The sequence below is a fragment of the Podarcis filfolensis genome (genome assembly GCF_964270895.1).
Source record: "Podarcis filfolensis genome assembly, chromosome: 10".
NCBI lineage: Eukaryota > Metazoa > Chordata > Lepidosauria > Squamata > Lacertidae > Podarcis > Podarcis filfolensis.
In genome coordinates this window covers 44421289-44444289 of record NC_139612.1, presented here as the reverse complement: position 1 = coordinate 44444289, position 23001 = coordinate 44421289, and the positions used below count along the sequence as shown (strand labels likewise).

The following is a 23001-nucleotide window of genomic DNA, read 5'->3' as shown; positions in this document are numbered from 1 at the left end:
TTTTTATTTTCTTTATTTGAAAGTTAGAAAAATACATAATTATATGTGCACTAAACATGGCGAGACATAAATAAAAGAGATAAAAAGATATCTTGTGGTATTAATACGCCTAGATTCTCTGCTTCTTACTGAGATTATCAATCTTTGCTCAGTCAATATGGAGTTTTGGTCTCCCATGATAGATGCTAAATGTATTTGATTTGAATCCATTTCGCATTCTTCCCTGTGATTGGGAAAATCATTGCAGCTTTAGTGTAGAAGCTTGTGCTGAAAGAGGATTTTTTGGCATTATTGCTAAAAATTATTGTTCATTCTCTTTAATGTATGCACATTATTTGCAGATGCACAAGTCAGGGGTACTGAGAAAGGCCATTGACTACATTAAGTACCTACAGCAGGTTAACCATAAGCTGCGTCAAGAGAACATGGTCCTGAAGCTTGCTAATCAGAAAAACAGTAAGTGTTGGGTGGCTCTTTAAGTGCCTTTGACCTCCTACTTCACTGTTTGATGACGTATATTATTGGCTGCCCAGTTTTGTGTGGGCATGTGAAACAAGGGAAGCAAGGGAAAGCATGAAGGTGAAAGAAAACTGAATTGTGAATGTGAGTAGTTAATCTTTGCAATCTCTGGTCTTTTCAGAGCTGTTGAAGGGGTTTGACCTAAGCAGTTTGGTGGACAATGATGTGGATCTGAAGATGGATGACTTCAACCAAAATGCTCTGTTGATGTCTCCTCCAGCCTCTGACACAGGGTCACAAGCAGGCTTTTCCCCTTATTCTATTGATTCAGAACCAGGAAGCCCACTGCTGGATGATGCAAAGGTAGTCAACATCCTAAAACATTCTACAGAGGGAAGCGTGCATAAGGGTTGCATGCTACTTGTAGACATGGGTGATGTGTGCTGGTTGAGCTGGAGATCATGTGTTTGGCATTAAAGGCTGTAATGAACTATGGTTCTAGAGGAAGATGTGACTCGGAATACAAAGGTTAATCAGTTCCATGACATTATCATCCCTGGCTAGTTTAGGCTGTCATTGTGTGAAGTCCTGTACCCAAAGCCTAATAATACAATATTTCGTCTCACAGACCTTTTAATAAAAAGGTTGATGTAACTCTGCTGTCTCCCCTTCTTCTCTTGCCTCTTAACAGGAGTGAGAATAGGAAGAAGAAATGTTGTGCACAATATATAGATATAAATTGATTGGCTGCAACAATAACACTAGCTCTACTTCTGATTCAGCACACTCAGAAACATGTTGAGGCATGATAGCGGAGATTGTTCTTATAGCCATGTTTGAAATGCTGTGATAAATTGTGAACATCAGTCAATTCTTATACATTCTCAGTAGGCCGGGAACAATTAATTATCTTCACTGTTTCACAGTTCTCTTGCTCTCTAACAAATCATCCTCTACCACTATGGTCTAGGTTAAAGATGAACCTGACTCTCCAGCTGCCGCTCTTGGAATGGTTGACCGCTCACGGATGCTGCTTTGTGCTCTTACGTTCCTCTGTCTCTCCTTCAACCCTCTAACATCCCTCCTAGAGGGCCAAAGGACAGCTGACTCTGATGGTTCTGTACATCATGGCTCAGGGAGGAGTATTCTGTCAATAAACTCAGGTACTGTCAGAAATCCAGTCTTTCAGTATACTTCTCCATGCTGCTTGTTTGGTGTTTGGAGTTCTTTAAGGATTACATATACAGTAGTATACTACAGACAGTAGTAGTGACACTGGGGAAAAGGGGTGCTATTTATTTGCTTTAATTTTTTTTTAATTAAAGGATGTTATTTATTTGTATGTCCCCTTTCCATAGTTAAACCATACTCGAGGTTGCTTACATCAAAACATTTACACCATTCATTCATATATCAACACTGGCCACTCCATTGGTTGGATACTGAGAAACCCCAGCACTGTATATTAAAGTAATGATTTGACCCTTGTTAGGATATTCTCTAAAGAATTGTGCAGGGCACTCCTTTGCATGTTTACTGAGAAGTAAGCTGCATTGTGTTCAGGGAAACTCACTCCTAAGAAAACTTGTATAGGGTTGCAGCCTTCCTCTGTTCTGAGTTTTACTAGGTCATTTTAAAACCCCATCCTCATAGCACTTCTGCAGGACATGGGGGTTATTAAATGGGATTCTTACAAGAATCACAGTCTAGCTACACTGTGAAATAATTTTTATCTATTTGAGTAAAATTCAGCATTTGTAGAGCCAATACAGATTGTGTTGCATTTTTTGAACATATTATATATATGTAACACACACACAAATCTGTAATCCCAACTTTAGCAGTGCAGTTTATTTGGGACTCAGAGCCAAATTGCCTGAGCCCCCACCTCCTTATGTGCACAGCTTTTTTACATAATTAAAATTCATCCCAGTCTTGTTATTTTAAGATGTTACCTCATCTGTCTCCCCTCTGGCCCCCCTTCATCTCTCTTCTGACATCTTTCCCTGTAGGCTCTGGTGGCTGGTTTGGCTGGATGATGCCCACTCTGATCCTGTGGCTTGTGAACGGTGTTATTGTCCTGAGTGTGTTCATAAAACTCCTAGTACATGGAGAGCCAGTGACTCGACTGCACTCCCGGTCATCGGTTACTTTCTGGCGGCATCGGAAGCAAGCAGACCTGGATTTAGCTAAGGTAGGTCAAGTTCCTGCTTCAGAAAACAAATTTTGTTTCTTTCCCAGTTTGTCTTCTGGAGCAGTACTGAACAGGCAGCACCTCAAATTGCAGATCAACTCTCCAGAGAGGCTTGTGCACTTGGGATTGCAAGCATTTGTCCTTCTTCTGAAACACTTGTATGGTAAAGGACTCTGGAGCTCTTTAGTTCTCCACTTTTCTCCTTTCAGAAAGTCCCAATAAAATATTTTTGAATTGCCACCCTCAGCTTTAGCTGTGTAAAGCAATCTTTGTTTTTGCCATGGGCCTGGGGTAAATTTGAATTTTGCAACTGAATCTAATTGTAAAAGTGGCCAGATTGTCACAGATTTGCTTAATATGCCTGAAGGTTTAAGGTAATATCTCCAATAAAAGTATTTCAGAACATCAGTTACTATTTCAATCTTTCTTTATATACTGTTAGCATATTTGAATAAGATAGAGAAAAAAGGCAGTTTGAAAACTACTGTTGGTTGGTAAAACTGCTTTTTCGTAAACCACTTAGAGATTTTCTCATCAAGCAGTATTACATAAATAAATGTAGAAATAGATTTAAGTGGAGATAAATAGAAGAGACCAAAAATGCAGCCTTAGGGTCAAAGATGCTGCATCTTTCAAGGCTAGGCTAAATGTGATTATGCTTGATTGTGCAAGTTTCCACATGCCATCTCCGAGAGTCTCTGAAGTCACTGGACTCTCACACGTCTTTGCTGCACCTTCAGCTTTTCTGTTTTTGTTCTATGCCTGCAGGAAGATTTTACTGCTGCTGCATCAAACTTACAGACTTGTCTGTCTGCCCTGGGCCGAGCACTGCCTGCCTCTCGTTTAGACTTGGCCTGCGGCCTGTCCTGGAACGTTATCCGCTACAGTCTCCAAAAGTTGGGGTTGGTGCGTTGGTTGCTAAAGAGGACATCTCGGCAGAGACGAGCAACAGAAGCCCCTGCAGGTTTTGAGGATGAAGCCAAAACTAGTGCGCGTGATGCAGCTCTAGCCTATCATAAGCTCCATCAGCTCCATATCACAGGTAAGTGGAAAAGGGAGAAGGTGGCCGCTTCTGTGAGTGTCTAGTGTGATGACCTAGACTTATCTATGTACTTTGTCTGTGTTCAATAGAACATTTAAAAAACCTAAGTCTGCAGAGAGTGCTTCATTCTAGCTTGATGATACAAGTAGTGCCGTACTCTTCTTTGGGGTGTGTGTGTCTTGTTAGATTTATTCTTACCTGAAAATCAATAGTATAACCAGCTGAGATGATTCAGGTAGTGAAATGAAGGATGGTCTTCTATTTGGCCTGTATGAAAGAGCGTGATATACATAGCTTGAGATTTGTTTGGTTGATTCCCAAAGTTACAGTCTTATAAAGTCTTGGTTTATATCTATTTACAATCTTATAAAGATAAGATTGTAGATAGATATAAACGAAGGCTTTGCAAGGCAGGACATTACTGCGTTTTAAGGTTTGAATGTAACAGAATCTCAGTAGCTCAAAGGGCTTTCCCAGATCAAACCATGTGAGGAATTGTACAGGAAAAGTCTCACATGGCATGAGTTTAAAAAAGTGATGTATATATGTACCTTCAACTCAGGATAGTACTCGATGCATCGGGTGAACTAGACGGCAGCCCACAAAATCTTGTGACATAATTAATTTGTCCAGTGATGCTGAATGTTAGAAGATTCAGGAAGAAAATATTCCAAGGAAATACCCCTTCATACAGCCGTATTTGAGCTTCTGCATGACTGTCTTTGGTGCAAGAGTCTATCTTGGCTGCCCCTCTGTAAATTATTTTAAAGGAGATGACTCTTTGTCCTCTGGTTTCTGATGTAGGTAAGCTACCATCCAGCTCTGCCTACTCAGGATTGCACATGGCTCTGTGTGCTGTGAATCTGGCTGAATGTGCAGAAGAGAAGATTTCACCAAGCACACTGGCAGAAATTCACCTGACTGCTGCAGTTGGCTTGAAGACCCGCTGTGGTGGCAAGCTGGGCTTCCTGGCGGTGAGTAAATCTCTTTCAAGCCTCCCGTCAGAATTTAGAACAAGTATGTATTGTGGCATATTTCAACTGACTACGGTTTTGCATGTGAATGGAAGTGGCTTTTAAGTTGATCTGTATAATTAACTTTACATAGAATTACTATCCTTGAGTCAGAAGCATGCATAGCTTTCCTTCAGCACCATATCTTACCATGACACTTTTTCTTTCTTACCAGAGTTATTTCTTAAGTCAAGCCCAGAGCTTGTGTAGTTCTGAGCGCAGTGCCATCCCTGACTCTTTGCGTTGGTTGTGTCACCCACTGGGGCAAAAGTTTTTTGTGGAGAGGAACTGGACAGTGAAAACAGCTGCCAAGGAGAGTCTATATTGCACTCAGAGGAACCCAGGTGAGACCCAGCAGGCTTATGAATGCATTGCCCTAAGTCTGCCATCCAAGTTATGGGACAGCATTATGCATGTGTATGCTCACTCTCTCTAGTCAATTCTTGCTTGAAAGCTTTTGGTGCTGTAAGAAATTGTGGAACATTGACTGAGCAATCAAATGGACAGTTTCCCAAATGGTGGAGTTCTTTCTGCAAAGACTTTCTCTGCCCAAACAGATTTTTATTTATTATTTCATTTATATGCCAGTCAGCTCAATGTGGTATTCTCACAGCAACCCTGTGAGGTTTGTTAAGCTGAGAGTTGGTGACCGGCCTAAGGTCGCCCAGTGAGCTTCATGCCCAAGTGGGGTTTTGATCCCAGGTCCTAGTACAATATTTCAAATCTTGCATAACATGGCAAGGGTTTGCACCTGATTATTTTTGAGGGATACCTGCGTATTACTAGGGAAGCAGCCCTGAATCTTTTGTAACTTATTGAGAAAAGGAAATAAAGCTGATTGTTTTTTCATATACAGCTGATCCCATTGCACAGGTGCACCAGGCATTCTGTGAGAACCTCCTGGAGAGAGCTGTTGAATCCCTTGTGAAACCTCAGGTTCCAAAGGGGGCTGCAGGACATGATGATGAAGAGCCCTGGTAAGCTGCAGTTCTGTCCCTACCCTACTGGCATTTTTTCTCAGGTCGAGTAGCCGATTCTGACTGCCTGCTCTGTCCGTTCCTGTAGCTGAACAGGTGGGATGAAGGGTAGCAGCACAGATTTCATCTATTTGGTTAGGAGCAATGTGGCAGGGCCAACAGAATAAAATTCCGGACATAATGCAGACACTTGAATCAAATTCATCTGCCACACCTATTGCCTATGTGGCAAAGGGCAGTTTCTCCTAGCAATTTGTAACTGAATTGCAGATAATGGATTAGTTCAGGTGGAGCATGCAGTTTTAAGGACAACACTCAAGCTCAACAAGGTTCATCAGTAACTTATTTCTGTTTTGGAGACAGAAGCACAGAGAAGTGCTTAGTATGCTGCTGGATTGTTGAGAGTTCCATGATAAAAGAAAGTTCCCCAACAGAACTTGAATAATAGCAATTTGCAGAGCAAGGAGAGAGCTGGTAACCAGGCACTCTTACTAAGAATAGCTGTGTCTCTTGAGCTTTGCTGATCAGAAGGTTGGGGGTTTGAATCCCCACGACGGGGTGAGCTTCTGTTGCTCTGTCCCAGCTCCTGCCAACCTAGCAGTTTGAAAGCACGCCAGTGTAAGTTGATAAACGTAGAAGGTAAATGGTGTTTTTGTGCGCTCTGGTTTCTGTCACAGTGTTTTGTTGCACCAGAAGCGGTTTAGTCACACTGGCAACATGACCTGGAAAGCTGTGTGTAGACAAACGCTGGCTCCTTTGGCCTGCAAGCTAGATGGGCACTGCAACCCTATAGTCACCTTTGACTGGACATGCCTGTCCAGAAGTCCTTTACCTTACCTTACTAAGTATACTAAGTTGCACACATTAAACTGATGCACTGTAGAAATGTGTTGCATTGTCTTTACTGGTAAAAGTCTGATTTCTGCTTGTGCTTGTAGTGAATTCTCTAATGCTTTGGAATACCTGAAGTTACTCAATTCTTTTGTGGACTCTTTGGGAATTGGAACACCACCTTTCACTGGAAATTCTGTGTTGAGGTCTGCACTGGGTAAGTGTGAAGGATGCCCAGGTTGCTCAGTGTCCCATATTTCTCAGTTTCATGCTGGAGATCTGCAAGCATTTGCTGCTGAGTTAGTGTTCTAAACTTGATTCAGCTGCAACATTAATTAATGTTGCCCAGTTGATCAAAAGTGTATCTTAAGTCATTGATATTTTTCTTAAATCCATAAAGGCTAAAATTGTCATTTTTTTTGAAATTTCAAACTCTTATAACTAAAAAAACCTGGGGTGAGATAAATTTTAGATTTAAACTTAGTTTTGATAATTCAACAAGTGTACAAAATATTAAGAAAATTGGATGGCATGAGGTAAAAAATTGGACCCCTTGATATGGAATGACCATATCTTCAATCTTCCATGTGACAGCTCTTTAAATATTTTAATATGGCTATCCTATCTCATCTTAGTCTAAACATAGCCAGTTCCCTCAACCATTCCTCATATATGAGGAAGACACTGCTGATTCAAAGAAATATAACATTGAGCAGGTAGAATTTTCCTGATATCCCATGATAAATCTCTTTTAGATGTAGTGCAGTTTCTGCTTTTTAAGACAAGCAAGTGTCCAGTCACATGTCAGTGATAGTATTCTACATTGATCATGGTGAGATTTGATCAGCAGCTGAGTGGAGACCTCTAGAGGAGAGTTCAGTAATTATGTAGATCTAATTTTTTTCTGCAGTACTTACGGCCTTCTCAGCTGAGATCTGAAAGTAAATACTTTTGACCACTTAATGGTTTTGGGGAACACACTGAGAGCTGGTAACTCAGCCAAGAGATTAATGAGTCTTGTAAATTCTGGTTAGTGACTCCATTCCCAAGGCAGAAGCATTTTTAAATGAGATGCATATGTTGGCAGGGTGGTACCGAGCTGCTTGTCTCTGGTTGCTGCTGTTGTTCCCTTCTGCTGAAGCAGTAAGATGAAGGGGGGAGTGTCTGGCAAGATGCTTGGCTTTGTACCAGCCTGTGTGTCAGTGGCAGCAGCAGCAGGTGGATGGTACCCTACTCTGCAGGATGGCATTCACTAATGTGCCCTGACTTCAGCAAAAAAGGGAGTTGAATCATTTTTCTCGTCCCAAGCCTAGCACACCTTGCCTGCCCTAAATGTCCATTTTGGCTCTCTCTCCCACAATTTATCCTGGTGACCTGCTCTTGTACGAGTTCAACATCACAATCTGGAAGTCTTTTGGGACCCTGGGCAGGTTTACTTCAAGGAAGGGCTCACCCAGAAGCATTACTGTGATGGTATCATGCTGGTAACCCCTTGTCCTTGCCCGCTTTCCCAAATCAGGCCCTGGGCATTTCAAATGAGATCTGAGCAGGTCTTGCTGGAAACTGACCTTTTCAGCATTGTCCTTCTTGTAAGGCTCCTCCTACCAGCAAGCAACCTCACACTATTCTAGTTCTTGGTAAGTTCATTTTCATTACACATAAATATGTGTAACTGGGACCCAATTCCATTCTTCAAAATGAAAAGCAGATCCAAGATGGAAATTTAGAACAGAGAAGTGGGGGGGGGTGTGGGTGTGACTTTTCCCTGCCTACCATTTTCTTACTCCAAATTGCCTTCCTCCCATGGCTGGCTCCCCTTCCCAGGAGCAAGGATTTCAGTGTGTTTGAATGCACTTTCGTAGGTTTACAGGGGGAAGGATCTTGATGTAAGGAAACAGTGGGTAGGGAAAAGATTCCCGTCTCCTGAAGCCATTAAAACAAAACCTGTTGGGATTTGCATTGGTGAGAGTGTCTCATATTTATTGTTATTTTGTCTCTGCATACCTAGGCCCTGATGTGGTGTGCAGGTGGTGGTCATCCGCAATCACAATGACAATCAGCTGGCTCAGGGGTGATGATGCAGCCGTGAGATCCCAGTTTACCAACGTGGAGCGAATTCCTAAATGTTTGGAGATGATGGAGTGTGTGGCCTTTTTGCATTACTCTCACAATTGCCTTTTGTCACTTTAAATAGTTTCCAAACTAAGCTGCAGTATTTTGAGATTGTATTAACTGAAAATACCAGCTATCAGGCACTGGGGTTGTGGATGCAAAGACTCTTCTAAGTGTTAGATGCAGGGTGGAATTGGTCTCATCCAGCTGTGGCCATCTGGGTACTCAGTGCAGCATCAGGCCAGACTTGAGGGTCGGAGAGGGGGAGTTGCTCTGGTCTATAGAGAGATTCTTTCTCTCTCTCCCTTCAGGCTCTCTGTCCAGTTGGGTGGAGGATCTGGAGTGTGTGTTCCTGGCATTGGGAATCAGAACAGATTAGATATTCTGCTGGTTTACTGCCCACCTCACTGCCCAGCAGTCTTTCTGCCTGAGCTGACAGATCTGGTCTTAGAGGTGGTGTTGAGGATTCCCATTCTGCTGGTGAGGCCTTTCTTCATGTGCCGCCTCAAGAAGTCCAGAGAAGGGGCAACATGAGGATGAGCCTTTTCTGTGTTGGCTCCCTGTTTGTGGAATGCTTTCCCCAGAGAGGCTCACCTGGCACCTTCATTATACACCTTTAGGTGCCAGACAAAATCATTCCTCTTCTCCTAGGCCCCTTGGCTAATCTAAGCAATCTATGGCCTTTTAAACTGTGTGTGTTGGGGAGGTTGTTTTTGTTTGATATTATGTTATGATGAGTGGTATAGAAATTTAATAACATTATTATTATTTATTATGGCAACTTAGTAAGTGAGAGGCTTATGGAGCTTATGGAGGTGGTTGGTCCACGACCACAATACCTTAAAGGCACTGACCTTGTTCCTGGCTTGGGATCTTTCTCTTCTCTCTTCCCTCCTTTCTAGGAATGCCCTTGTGAAAGCTGTCTTTCATGTGTGCAAAGCCATGAATGCCTCCTTGTCAAGCAAGGCAGATGGGCAGCAGAGCTCCTTTGGCCACTGTGAAAGAGCCAGCACTCACCTTTGGAATAGCCTCAACATGAGCAGTGGGGTCTCAAGCACGGGTCTCAATAACGTAAGTATCGTCATCCTCATCACAATCATTTGCAACTGGCTGTACATTTACAGCCGCCTTCTCCATCCTTTCCTGAGCCAAGGCTTGTGGGCAAATGTTTAGTCATCATTCCATGTGGCTCTGAGGTCAAATATCCTGGAGCTGAAGAAGCAGCAGCTAACATTTTTTTCTTCATGATTGGAGAGACAGAGAACGTTCCCTCTCCTCTTGCCCTTTTGTGTGTGTTGACTAGAGCTGCAGTGTTCCCTTTCCCACAGTAGTGCTTGAGGAGTGCATTTGTTTCCAGTGTGTTGGCTTCCAGTGCACTGCCAGAATTAGCAGGCTGAGCTCTTGTTTGGTCCTGTCCCTGTTGCTTTTAATTATGCCTCCTGGGTGAATTGTTCCCACAGAAGGCACTACATGTCTAGTCTCCTGTGGGCAAGAACAGTGTGAAGTCCTTGTATCAGGGTGTCAGCTTCACCTTCATTTCCTCGTTTCTATGAGAAGCTGGGGCTTTCCAACTTTTGGCACTGTACAAGAATCGGAGCTGTTCATCACTGCTGGGTGGCAGCTGTAGTGCATTGTAGTTGCATTGCATGTTCTGGCAGTACTCGTGCAATGTTTCCGCAGTGCAGCACAGAGGTGCACCCATTTCTCCTCTGCAGGTGGGAATCTCCTCAGCTTGCCTGGATTGAATGCTGTTCTTTCCGATTCAGTGATTTAAGTGATGTGGTAGAAACTTCCTAGGAACTTTACATCTGAATTGGAAGGGGCCAAGAGGCCATCTGTACAATCCAGACTGCATTGTACTGCAAGCAGAAAGAAAGCATGAGAGATGAAAGTGGAGCACATGGGTTGAAAAGGCCGAGAAAAGGTATATGTGGCAGTGAAAAGGCAAATGAAGTGCCCATCGTGACCTCTATTTTACTTAGCTGATTTATTTTTTGGGCATGGCCTAGATGAAGCAGCAGCTGTGGCAGCCATGGCAATCTGCTGCCCAGTGGCCCTTCGCCTGAACAAGGGCCACAAGGTGACTAAGAATGGGGCAAAGTCATGCCAATGCCATGGACACCTGACCAAGCACACCAAGTTTGTGTAAGACACGATCCAGGAGGCATGCTGCCTCGTCTCCAAAAAGATATGTGTGATGGTGCTGTTCAAGATCTCCAAAGACAAATGAGCTGTGCAGGTCAACAAGAAAAGGGTGGGGACTTCATCCAAGCCAAGAAGAAGCAGGAGGAACTGAACAGTACCCTGGAAACAATGAGGAAAGCAGCAGCCCAGAAGGACTAGGAGCTCCCTGGCCTCCTCCCAAAGTCTCTGCAATAAAGCTTGTTTTGAAAACCCGGTAAAAACAACACTTCTATTTTCTTTAGGTATTTTTGAATGAACCAAAATGAGTCCTTCAAAATGCAGTTCGAACTGATATTAAAGATACTTTTTTTGCCACCGGAGGGCGTACCAAAATACTATTCTGTAGAAGATGTTGATTTGTTTTGCAGTTTTTTTATCCCAAGGGTACCTTCTCAAGATCATACTGCTTCATTTTACTTCTGGCTAATTGTTGGAACCTTTGGGACACATTTTCAAGGACACTTTCTTAGAATCCCACTGTTCGTCCTGTTCCACAGGAGCGTTGAGATTTGCAGGAAAAGCAGGTAGCATCTGGTCGTGGCAGGCAAATTGTTAGTGTGCAAGGTCAGGTTAAGCAGTTAAGTTAAGTCCAGTCAAGGCAAAGTCATGATTTTTCTATCTTGTGATTCCTGCAAGGCTAGAGAGATGGGAATATTGCAGGGGACACGTTCTCTGAGTCCATAGATGGTGGCAGGGCTGTGGGAGATAGCTGAATAAGGTACTAATTGTCTCCCAGAAGTCGTTTGAGCCTTAGGCTCATTCATCTGTCACCACTCTCCGAAAGGTCCTAAGGCCAGAGATCATATCAGTCATGGTGGCTAAAATAAAAATGAATGTACACCCCCACTGCCCATCTTTTGGACAGTCTTCTGTCAGTGGATCTTCAGTTCCACATTAAAACAGTGTGGTGGTCTCAGTATTTCTTCATTTCGCTTAATCTTTCATCTTTTGGTGGTAGGTAGAATTCACATAAAACACACAGGAAACAAAAAACAAATAAAGCATTTGTACGGTTAACCAATTTTTGTTAGGTAGTTCTTTGAATATTCACTGTGATGGATGCTGTGCGAACAATGATTTGTGCTGGGAGCCCACTGCACCCTGATTTTGTGTTGACATGTTTTCAGAACACAGTTATAGGTGCTGATTTTGGCCTACAAAGGGGCACAGGATACTTCAGGGGTAGCCAGCCCTTTACCTTCCACATGTTATTGGACCACTGCTCCCATCAGCCTCAGCAGCATTGCTCTTGGTCAAGTATGATGGGAATTGTGGTCTAACAACATCTGAAGGGTACCACATTGGCTACCTTTGGATAACCTGGTTGCTTCCTCCATGTTATCTTGTGGTCATGTCCTTTGATGATAATATTTGGACAACAAAAAATTCAGAATGCTCATGCTGGATCACTTTTTGAGAAGAAAGGGAATTTGGCCAGAGAGCTGTCAGTTGATACCATCTCATCTTTAAGATAAAAACACTATGTATCATTTTGCTAGTATTTTTAGATACGTGTGAGAAGCTTTTGTCCCTCTGAAGGCTGCTGCATCCAGCTGATGATGCTGGAATGTCTTGATACTCCTGTCACTGAATGGGTCTGTCTCCTTGCAGATGATCCAGCTGCTAGCTTGCGACCTACTGCTGTCCCTCCGCACCACTCTGTGGCAGAAACAGATGAACTCCAGCCAGGCCTTGGGAGAGGCCTACCATGCTTCTGCTTCTGAGCTGACAGGATTCCAGCGTGACCTCGGCAGCCTGAGAAAACTGGCCCATAGTTTCAGACCTGCTTATCGAAAGGTAAGATCCTGCCACTTGTAATGAGTGAGGAGATGATGACCTGTCCCTTGAGTTCCTGCATGCTGTTATAAGCCAAAGGGGCAAATGGTCCACGAACTTGGCCAGGACTGGTTTTGCTTTGAATTTCCAGAAGTGTGTTTGCAGTGGTGGCTTCTTGCTGGATACGTCCTTACTGTTGTAGGCTTTGCCCTTAAGTAGCATTCATTGGGTGTGTGTGTGTGTTGCGGTTTCCCCTGGATTTAAACTAATGTGACACTTCCTGAATGTTCTAAACTCTATGTAAATTATCTCAATAATCCTTAAAACAGCCCTGTGATGTTTGCCATTCCTATTATCCACATGTCACCCATGTGGGCTGTGAGGATGAGAGAATACGGGGTTGCCTAATGCCAGGTAGCTTTTATGGTGGCTGTGAGATTTGAACTGGGGATTAAGCCTGGCAGGCTTGGTCTTGATACTCCTGTCACTGAATGGGTCTGTGGTTCTGTGGTAGAGTGTGGACCACTGCTGGTCAGAAATAGTCGGGTAGCATGCCCCTCTTTTAAAGGGCACATTCCCTGTACACTCTTGCTCAGCAGAAAGGAGTTAGGGAAGGAAAAGTGGCTGAGAGGATTAGCACCAGAAGGTGCAAGATTATCTGATAAAGGCGCATGCCCAAATCTACAGCACCACAAGGTGATGGAAGGTTGCTAAAATGTAGACGCTACCCATTGTCTTCTGCTTTTCCCCTCCTTCCAGGTGTTCCTGCATGAGGCCACCGTGCGTTTGATGGCAGGGGCCAGTCCCACACGCACTCATCAGCTGCTGGAGCACAGTCTCAGGCGTCGGACACCCCAGAGTACCAAGCAAGGTCAGGAAGCTCTTGTGCCCTTTCTTATCCCTCTCTGCCCTGAACTGGGTCACCACCATCCCGCCCTGCACTATCTATCTATAAAATACTCACAAGCGATGCCAAACCGTATGCGACAAATGCCACAGTTAGTTTAGTTCCCTGGTGTGCAGTTCTAGAGACCTTTGGAACCCTAATTAACCTGAAACGGTGGCAAATGTGGTTTTGCTGTGATGAGGAATTGCCCAAAATCGAGGGGAGAGGGGAAACATTTTCCCCCCTTCAGTGAGCTGCTTTTTGTTCATAAATTGTAGGATTCAAGCCAGAGTGTTTAAAATGTTTTAAGAAGCGGTGGCACAAAGATGTTCGCTAGCTGACATCTGAGGCTGCTAATTTGAGCAAAAGAAAGGCCTGTCAGGGAGAGGGTGGGCCTCGCCCACCTGTGCAAGTGTCATCTCTGTTACCAGGACAAGGCTGCTAAGTCTGGGCTGCTGGCCAGGTCTCAGCTTGGGGTATCCGAGCCTCTAGAATAAATTACTGCCTAGAGTTTCTGTGGGAGTTGGTTGACTGCTTCTTGCACTCTGTTGGGTAGCACCCATTGCGAAGCAATCTTTTGCTCACCCCAGTGTAGTCTTAAACAAATTGACTCCCGTGGTGCACTTATTGCCCCCACAAGCGTGGCATTCCTTGTGATGCCTCTTTTCCCCCATATCTAGGTGAACTGGACGCCCTTCCTGGGCAGAGAGAGAGAGCTACAGCAATTCTCTTAGCCTGCCGCCACCTTCCCCTCTCCTTCCTGTCGTCCCCGGGCCAGCGAGCCGTCCTGCTGGCGGAAGCAGCCCGCACACTGGAGAAAGTTGGAGACAAGCGTTCCTGCAATGATTGTCAGCAGATGATTGTGAAGCTGAGTGGCGGCACAGCAATTGCGGCTTCCTAACCGTGGAGGATTGCAGCCTCGTCGCTCATTGAACGGGATTCTTGCCCCTTCCTACCCTCTTCTTCTTCCTCCTCCTCCCTTTTTGAATACTGTTCCAGGTTAGGACCATGAAAGTTGTGATACGCTAGCCAGGGTAGGGTCTTCTTGTAAACCAGCTTTTGTTGCTAGTATATGCCTTCTAGTACAAAGGGTGCCCACACTGGAGCTAGAGAGTGTTCGCGTTTTCGCACACTGACAGAAGAATTTGCAATAGTGAGGAAGAAGGGTGGGTTCAGAAAGGTTGGCCCCCCACCTCTTTACAAAATAATCTATCTTTTGAGGAGGGGTTTTCTAGAAAGTAAGAAGAGCTGCCCTCAGCCCTTTTCCTGGCATCTGCGGTGGCCCTTCATCTGCACATCAGGTGCCATATGCTTTTGGCAGACCCAGAGAGGAGATCTGGCTCCTTGGTCCTCAGTGGGTTGCATAGAAGCTTTTCTATAGATTCTGCATTCTCTGAGAGCCTTTGGAGGTTCTCCTAAGGAAGGGCACCACAGTTTTTAATGCAATTTGGGGTTTTATAGCATTTTATGGCTTTATAAGCACTATGGACAACATCTAGGTTTCTCTTCTGTCTTCTGTGTCCTCCCTTCCACCTCTTACTCATGTATCTGCCTCCTGGCAGCTGATGGAGCCATACTGTCGTTAACTTTGGAGTTGTATTTCCATGTCCTAAAAGAGGGGACAAGGATAGACTTAGTGGTGAACCAGAAGCGGATTTAAGCTTGTGATTCAAAAAGCATGCATAGACAAACCACTGCTCTTTGTTTATGCTCATTTTTAAAAAAAAAAATACCTGCAGGACCCCCACTCCTCCCCAAAATCTGGATTAGGATCACAGGGAGGGGGCTGAGCATTACTCTTAGAAGTTTGTTGCTGCTGGGTTTTTTTTTTGGGGGGGGACCCCAAGACAAACTACAGCTTGGGGAAGATTTTCAGCAGGAAAAATAGCACAGAGAGGAAAGGTTAAAAACCCCTCCTGATCAGCACTCCTACTGTTGCTTTTGTAAATAAAGAGACACCGTAAGTCTAAGTGCATTTTTTGAATCACACGCTTAAAGTCAGCATTGAGTTTTACCTTAACAAAAAAAGAAAACTAGGGGCTGAATTCATTGTTCTCTGTCCGCTAGTGCGAGAGCAGAGCTTAAAGGTTTGGGCCACAAAGAAATCCAGTGCAACAGTTGTGCTAGCCGAAGCTTGTTGTGCAACAATTTTAGGCAATGCATTTGTGCTTTTTTGCACAAAAGTGTTCTGCCAGTGCAACAAGTTTACCGCTAAGTGACTTTAACTTTGCGCTACGTTGGATACAACCCTAGGAATCCTTTTTTCTGATGTTTGATTTCTTTGGTAGCTGCATCTATATGAGTATGTTTAGGATAACAGTCTTAGGACTTGTCCACACTACCAACAGCTGTCTCCTTTGGAGAAGCTTTGATGGTCAAACAGGTTTATAAAATGGTTTACATATGTAGTGTAGATGTAGTTCTAGAACTTGGAGAAAGAGGAGTGGTTGCAACTAGGCCTCCTTGTTGGAAGAATAGGTTCTAAGAAAAGAAATTTTATATTTCATAGAGCTCAGAGTCTCACAGATCACTTTTGCCTTCTCCCGTTGCCTATGCACCATCTCTGTTCTTGCTTAGCCTCTATTATTTCATCTTCCAAATCTGTCCAAATCAAACACACAAGCACCAAACAAATGAATTTGGGGGCACATAATTCTCTGGGGAGGCCCACACAACTGTACATTGCAGTGGTCCTTGCAGCTAGTGTGCCTTCCATGCGTAACAGCTGAACACTGCTGCAGAACTGAGACCCTCCATTAAAAAAAGAAAAGAATTTCCACCTTAAGCCTCTCACTGACAATTTTCAATTCAAATGAAGCTGTGTGTGTCCCAAAACACATGAAATCCTGGGGGAGGGGCTTTCCAAACACTGAAGCAATTACTTAATTAAAGGAACGTGGTCTGAATCGCACAGATAAGAGATGCATATCACATTGATATCAAATTTTTAAAACTTTCCATAGAGTAAACCAAAAGATGATCCCACAATAAAGCGTTGGCTAACTTTGGTTATTTTGAAGACCAATTCTCAATCTTCCTGAATATATTGGAACTAATAAGAGGTGTAATTTCATGAACATTCCAAATTTCCCGTTGGTATACGTAAGTGGATGTGTTTGAAAGGTTGCACTTGCGAAAGGTATCAAAATACACAGTGAAAGTGAACCTTGGAAGTTGCTTTGCCAGGACTAGTTCGTAGGGGTGGGGTGTAGGGCATTTAGTTCCATATCTCACATCACATGGATCATCTTGGTTGCTTATCCTACAAACATGGGTAGCAACCATAGTCTAAACTCGTGCCTTGGATTCAGCACTGCAGATCCATGGGCAGTTGTTTAAATGGGCAGGCTAGAAGCTGAGGACCATCCTGTTCTCTTAAGGGTGCTTCCTGACAGCCGTTTTCCCAGTGATGGTAGCGACAAAACAGAAAAGGTAACAGACTACCTCAACGAAAAGGTACATTCTAGCAGGATGCCTGGGGTGTTTGGTGCTACCATTGCTGGTTTCCTTCCACAGTTGTTCTGCCACTCACACAGATTTTTTCAGTCTGCTTGGAGTTAGCAGCCATCCATCTGGGATTAACACAAGGACCTGCGTGAATTGTGAGTGTTCAGCAAAGTGATTTAGGATGCCCGACGCTTAGAAAGAAACCTTTCCCATCTAGAAGCTCTCATAGCAAATAATTCTGCGCAGTTAAGTTTTGAAGTGTCTGGATTAGTTGATGTCATCTCCTATTGACACTGTGTACATCTCACAGTTCTATGGATTTGAGGCTGTGAAAGCCATTTATACTGTCAAGCAGGAGAGAATACTACGGCTGAGAATGGGCATTGCAGTCGAGGGTAAAAGCCTCATGTTGTACAGCAGGAAGAGGCATTGAGGGTGGTACTGCCAGCTTGTGGAATTATGCTTGTGTAGATGGGACCTCCACAAGGGAATCGCCCTGTCTTTCCATGTACTTCAACCATTTTTTTAAAGAAGACACCTCATTTATTTATGGGTTTGTTGTCACCCAGGCTATCTCTATATTATTTTTGTGTATATAATGTAACTTTTTGTGCTTTTATATATGATGTGAAAAGTGTATTTATCCCAATGAAATTAGGAATAAGGATTCTTTGCTATAAGAAAACGTAGCTGGCAATGATGTGAGTGGGTGAGCGTTTCTGGTATATGTCCTGATTGTGACCCTCTCCTGGGGTTCATTGCGCGACTTGTCTAATAAAAATCAAATTGTACGCAATGTCTGATACTTGAAAGAAGCTTCATTAAGAAGAGTACATTTTGTTGGGTGGGGGTGTATGAAAAATGTTTAAAACATTCTCCTGCAAAGTGGTAGTACAATAATAAAAACTGATAATGGTAGTGGCTAAATAGGATTGTCAGAATGCTGCAGTGTTCAGTGGCCTAACTGAATTGATTAGGTTTTGTTAAGGTTAAATCACCAGTGTTTCCTCTGTCACACAATGTCCATAAATATAAGCTAGAGTAATTCACGAGGAGCACAGAACAGATCAGAGCAAGTTGTTAAGCATTAGGATTTATTTGCCAATCTTCCCAGCAATCTGAAGGACTTTGAACAGAAAACCTACACTGATGATACATATGCCACAGGTTTGAAAGAACTATGAGGAAGGGTGCATGTAATTGATAACATACCTCTTTTAGGGAGAATCCACAGTCGAACAACGTTTGAAGGCCTAGGTTCCACATCTCTAGATAGACTTGAGTTCCGTAAATCTTTCTTATTACTTTAGCTTTCTCATTGCTGGCTCATATTTCTGTTTATTGTGTTTGAGACCAAGCTCTAGTGTTCTTGACATGGATAGTGGAATTTGGGGCTACCCCTGGGCTTGCTGAATATAGCCTGGAAGCTAAGAAGAAGCCTTTTCTCCTCTTGGTGCCCTTCTACGACATGTCCAGGAGGTAGGTGGCTCCCTGTCATAAGAGCCTGTTGCACCCCAACATCGCTGAAGAGACAAATCAACAGGCGAGCCCAAATTTCTGCACTTAACAGCAGGGACAGGCTGTTTGGCCTTTTATTTCTCTATTGTCCAGCAGAGGGCAGAAGTAACTTAGTAAAAGAGTAATTCTAACAACTCTGCTGACCCTCATTTCAGCATTCTCATACTGGAGTTCTTGGAGGTAGGTCGGTTGGGTTTTCATAACACCTCAATTTGAATATGTGCCACTAATTTGTAGTCTGAAAATCCTCCTGTATGGAATATAGAACTCTACTTTGTGCAGGCTGGCATTTCTGCACAGATCACAACCCTGGCTGCAGTTTCTATTTTTCATTTTCTTCCATCTCCTCATACTCTCTTCTATTCCCCCCCCTACACACACACACACACACACACACACACACACACACACACACACACATTTTTCTCATCCCTCAATATGTTCTTTGGATAGATTAATGAAAACACAAAGACATACCCAGGATATGTGTGTTCTCCACAAAAGGTTCTGGAGTGAAATACACTTTGAACTGTCCTGCCTCTCCACCTCTCTTTTTTTCCTACCTTTCCACACACCTCCCTAAAAGCAAAGGCAGGTTGGCAGAGACTCACACTGTTTGGCAGACCTTTTTCAGTTCAGCTATTAAAGATTAATCCTGTGGGATTTCCAACGTAAGATTTTAAAATGAGGCCATTGTGCTCTGGGCAGTAGCAGTCTTCCTATTTTCTCTTCTCATGGTGCCAGTGTTTTATGTGAAGGCAGGAATCGTTTTGCTCCTTTCGAGTCTCGGAAAGTGGCAACAAAGGGAGCACTTCTGAGGAACAAAGTGGAACAAGGAACTGATATTGCCTTTAAGGCAACCTCTGCTGCTACTGATGCTAAGTGTGTGTGTGTGTGTGTGTGTGTGTGTGTGAGCAAGGAAATGAAGATCAGAGCTGTGCCAATGGAGTGATGTGTCAGTACATCTGACTTATCTGGGCAGTGCCTGGCAGTACTAGATTAAAAGATACGAGGAACTTGCTACAATATGTCTTCGGGACTCTGATTGAAAATTTGTTAAGAAGCCACTATTTTCTCAAGCCAAATTGCTTTCACTTTCCTTAGCTCCAGCTGTAAGCTGGGTCCAATAAATTCTCTTTTCACAAATGTGGCAGGACGTTTTCCACATTTGCCCTAGCAGCAGAAGGCAGACACTGCTGCCCCTGCCAGGCACTGGAAACCTCTGTGTGAGGCGTGTGAGTGAACCTTCCAGCCACGGTGTATAAAATTACGTATGATGTGGGGAAAGTGTAGGGTGGTCCGTCTCATAACATCATGCCAGAATCCAATAAAGCACTGAATACTGGGAGATTCAGGAAAGACAAAAGGTGGTTTCCCACAATGCCTACTTAAACTATGGGTATCAACTTCCGACTCTACAATTCTATGATTCTACGAACAAGGGGCCGAAGCTGTACATCTCATGAGGGAAAGAAGATCCAGTGGTGTCTTCCAACTTGGATGGTTTTAAAGAGGGTTTAGATAAATTCATGAGAGTGTCATTGGAGAGCCACACCCTACATTTAAAGCACACCGTTTCCCTGAAAGAATCCTGGGAACTGTAGCTTGTTAAGGGTGCTGAGAGAAGTGTGGCTCTGAGGAGTAAACTACACCTCCCAGGATTCTGTGGGGGAAGCCATTCGCTTAAGTGGTGTGGATGTGACGGTCAGGTTCTTTGGGCTCATGATTGCTCTTCTGGGCAGGGTTTCTGATGGGATTGTTCCCAATGTGGACAAGCCAGGGATTGAACATGGAACCTTCTGCATGAAAAACATGTACAGTGGTACCTCGGGTTACATACGCTTCAGGTTACATACGCTTCAGGTTGCAGACTCTGCTAACCCAGAAATAGTACCTCGGGTTAAGAACTTTGCTTCAGGGTGAGAACAGAAATTGTGTGACAGTGGCGCAGCAGCAGTGGGAGGCCCCATTAGCTAAAGTGGTGCTTCAGGTTAAGAACAGTTTCAGGTTAAGAACAGACCTCCAGAACGAATTAAGTACATAACCAGAGGTACCACTGTACTCTGCTACTGAGATCAGAACTCAGTCAGTTATACTCAGCTAGTGGAGGCAACCCCTCTTTTTTGTTTCTGAAGCACTGCTGGGGAATCCCGGGAGAGGACACAATAGACAGTTTGCAGGGGGCAGGTTAGCAGGGATCACTTTTCTTGATGGGCACTACACCTCAAGTTTTCCTTGCACAGAACATCCTATGTCCTTGAGCGATCCCTAGGCTGACGCAACATTTTACTTCCATCTTGAACAGGAAGACTGTATAAGCGGGGAAGGGACAACTCGAGTTAATATTAAACTGGCTGAAGTCGTTCCCCCCCCCCCTTGGCTACCATCTCCCCAACTATTTGCCCAACAGTCTGTAAAGAGCTTGCTGGCAAGAGTGATTAAAATGGATCAAGATGCCTTCTAGCTGTGTGTGCTCCATTTATTACAAGTCACCACAGAACAGACCTGCCTTTCGAAGAAGCTGACAAATGGTCCAGGCTATCAAAGGAGAACCCCAAAATGAGACCTCTCAGTTGGTGAGCACGCCTAGTATCATCCAGTTGATGCTGCTGGCAGCATTTCACATATTTTGCTTCACCAGTGCCTTGGTTCGGGGTGGTACCCTCTTTTGAAACTCATCTGGTTCCATCTGAAGACTGCATTGCGGAATCATTTTCAAATAAACTTAACTCCTGGTAAGGGGGAAATGGGTGAAAGGGAGTGGGTAGCAATCTATGCTATAGGTGAAAAGCTAATGCATTCAGTTGCGAAACTGGATAGGTAGAAGCACATGTGATTTAGTGGCAAATAATGTTATTTATTTGGAACTTACAGCTTGCCTTTCATATCATAAGAGTTTGCCATCCATGGTGACTAACAATAAACAAGATGAAATAAGAATTAATGTGATTGTGACCTGTTGCCAACTCATATTTATTTTATTTTTAAATATTTGTACTTACAGTTCGCCTTTCACTGAACAGGGATGGCTGTCCACTTGGTCACTGAATATCCCCATTGAAGCCTCAATAGATGACATTCCCTCACCATTTGCACTGGTCTTCCCTGCAGTGCTGTTCTAGGTCTTGCCAGGATAATGTGGACAAAGAGTTTTGGAATCTGCTAAAGCATACATATTTATTTGTAGGTCATTGTGTGTCCTTCACCTCTTGTTGGGTGATGTGAATCGTATTACGATGTGCCTTCAAAGAGAGTTCTATGAAAGGAGCCTCAAAAGAGCTTGAAATGTGAGGAACGAAATACAGCGTGTTTTGTATATGCCAAGAACGGCATTTTGCCAAGCTCCATTCATGTTGGGACACCTGGTGTTTTATTATATAAATTTCCATAGCCCAGATTTGAATAAAAGTGAAGTTTTATGTGCCTATCTATCAAAAATGAAAATGCCAATTCCCGTGAGGTTGAATTCTAAGGAGAGGCTTCATGAACACATAGGTCCTCAGACACACTTATGTCCAGACAATGAGATCTCCTAGGAAATTTTATTATTTAACAAACGACAAAAAAGTACAGACCAAATGCACTTGGGGTTCCTTAGGTATGTGCATTCCATGTTCTCATCAGGCCTACACCTCTTTCACCTGCATAATCCCCAGCCTAATAAATTTATGCCTGAACACAGTTGTTATAGCAGGAACCCAATAAAGGTGCCAACCATATTTCCAGAATGGCAGCCATCTTTGTTTGCTGCAGTCCAAAACAATGAAGCATTCTTCATCTTAAAGATGGAACAGTTTATTGTGGCATTTGCTTTCCTGGTACTAGAATTCACTTCAGATTTCTCAAGCCCAAATGAAACAAAAGCAAAATTTTATAGAACAGATGTGCCTATCTATCTAAAATAAATCTGGCCAATTCCTGACACAACTGAAGTGTGAGGGGAGGAGGCTAATCCAGGAAAGCAAAGACATAAAGACGTTAGACTTTTAAGGTGTGTAAAGGAAATGAACTGCTCTGTTGTATTGTACAATAATACAAAATCTTCATTTGAGGATTAAGAGGTTAACTTGTTAAGCCTAAACTGTCCAGAGATCCAATTGGAAGGAAAATAATCATTGAGAATGTAGTGCTTTGCTGTTGGGAAGAAGGTGCAGTACTTTTTTGAGGTTTCGTGGATTGGGATAGGCAGGAATTAATGTAGCTCTAGGCTGTATCTGCCAGTGACATGCTTTGAGAGTTAGATCAAGGTGGCATCTGAGAATGGAAGAATAAATAACATATAGTCAGCCTGGAGGCTGTATGCATGACTATCACACAATTTTGTAATCTTAGGGCCTATATCAAGATAGGAAAAGTAGATTTGTATTTAATCCTTTGTTTATTTGGTCTTCTGCTCCAAGTGGGAGGCAAGCTGTGTATGCTGTTCCTATGTTAAATCTTTTTCCTAAGTACGAACATTAAAAAAAACAAAAACTTAGTAAACTCTTAATCTAAATTCATAACGCTTTGTAGTCTCAATTCTTTTCACCACTTCATGCTTCAGTCTAGTTCCACAATGCTTT

The 23001-nt window shown here is 43.4% G+C and overlaps 1 protein-coding gene and 1 long non-coding RNA gene across 2 annotated transcripts in view; both read left to right on the top strand.

The window, feature by feature from the left end:
- Window positions 1-17717, top strand: part of SREBF2 (sterol regulatory element binding transcription factor 2) — a 35951-nt gene extending 18234 nt beyond the window's left edge. Inside the window, exons 6-19 of the mRNA XM_083573762.1 lie at window positions 342-456; window positions 641-822; window positions 1430-1622; window positions 2472-2653; window positions 3422-3695; window positions 4500-4669; window positions 4884-5052; window positions 5565-5685; window positions 6624-6733; window positions 8525-8657; window positions 9531-9699; window positions 12424-12609; window positions 13348-13459; window positions 14155-17717. Of these exons, the coding sequence (XP_083429888.1) occupies window positions 342-456; window positions 641-822; window positions 1430-1622; window positions 2472-2653; window positions 3422-3695; window positions 4500-4669; window positions 4884-5052; window positions 5565-5685; window positions 6624-6733; window positions 8525-8657; window positions 9531-9699; window positions 12424-12609; window positions 13348-13459; window positions 14155-14375 (2337 nt within the window). The 3' untranslated portion in view covers window positions 14376-17717. The remainder of the gene's footprint in view (window positions 1-341; window positions 457-640; window positions 823-1429; window positions 1623-2471; window positions 2654-3421; window positions 3696-4499; window positions 4670-4883; window positions 5053-5564; window positions 5686-6623; window positions 6734-8524; window positions 8658-9530; window positions 9700-12423; window positions 12610-13347; window positions 13460-14154) is intronic.
- Window positions 17718-21033: 3316 nt separating this feature from the next.
- Window positions 21034-21857, top strand: LOC310743537. The gene is made up of 2 exons (XR_014539077.1): window positions 21034-21174; window positions 21444-21857. It is a non-coding gene; the product is annotated as an uncharacterized lncRNA (long non-coding RNA).
- Window positions 21858-23001: the final 1144 nt, after the last annotated feature.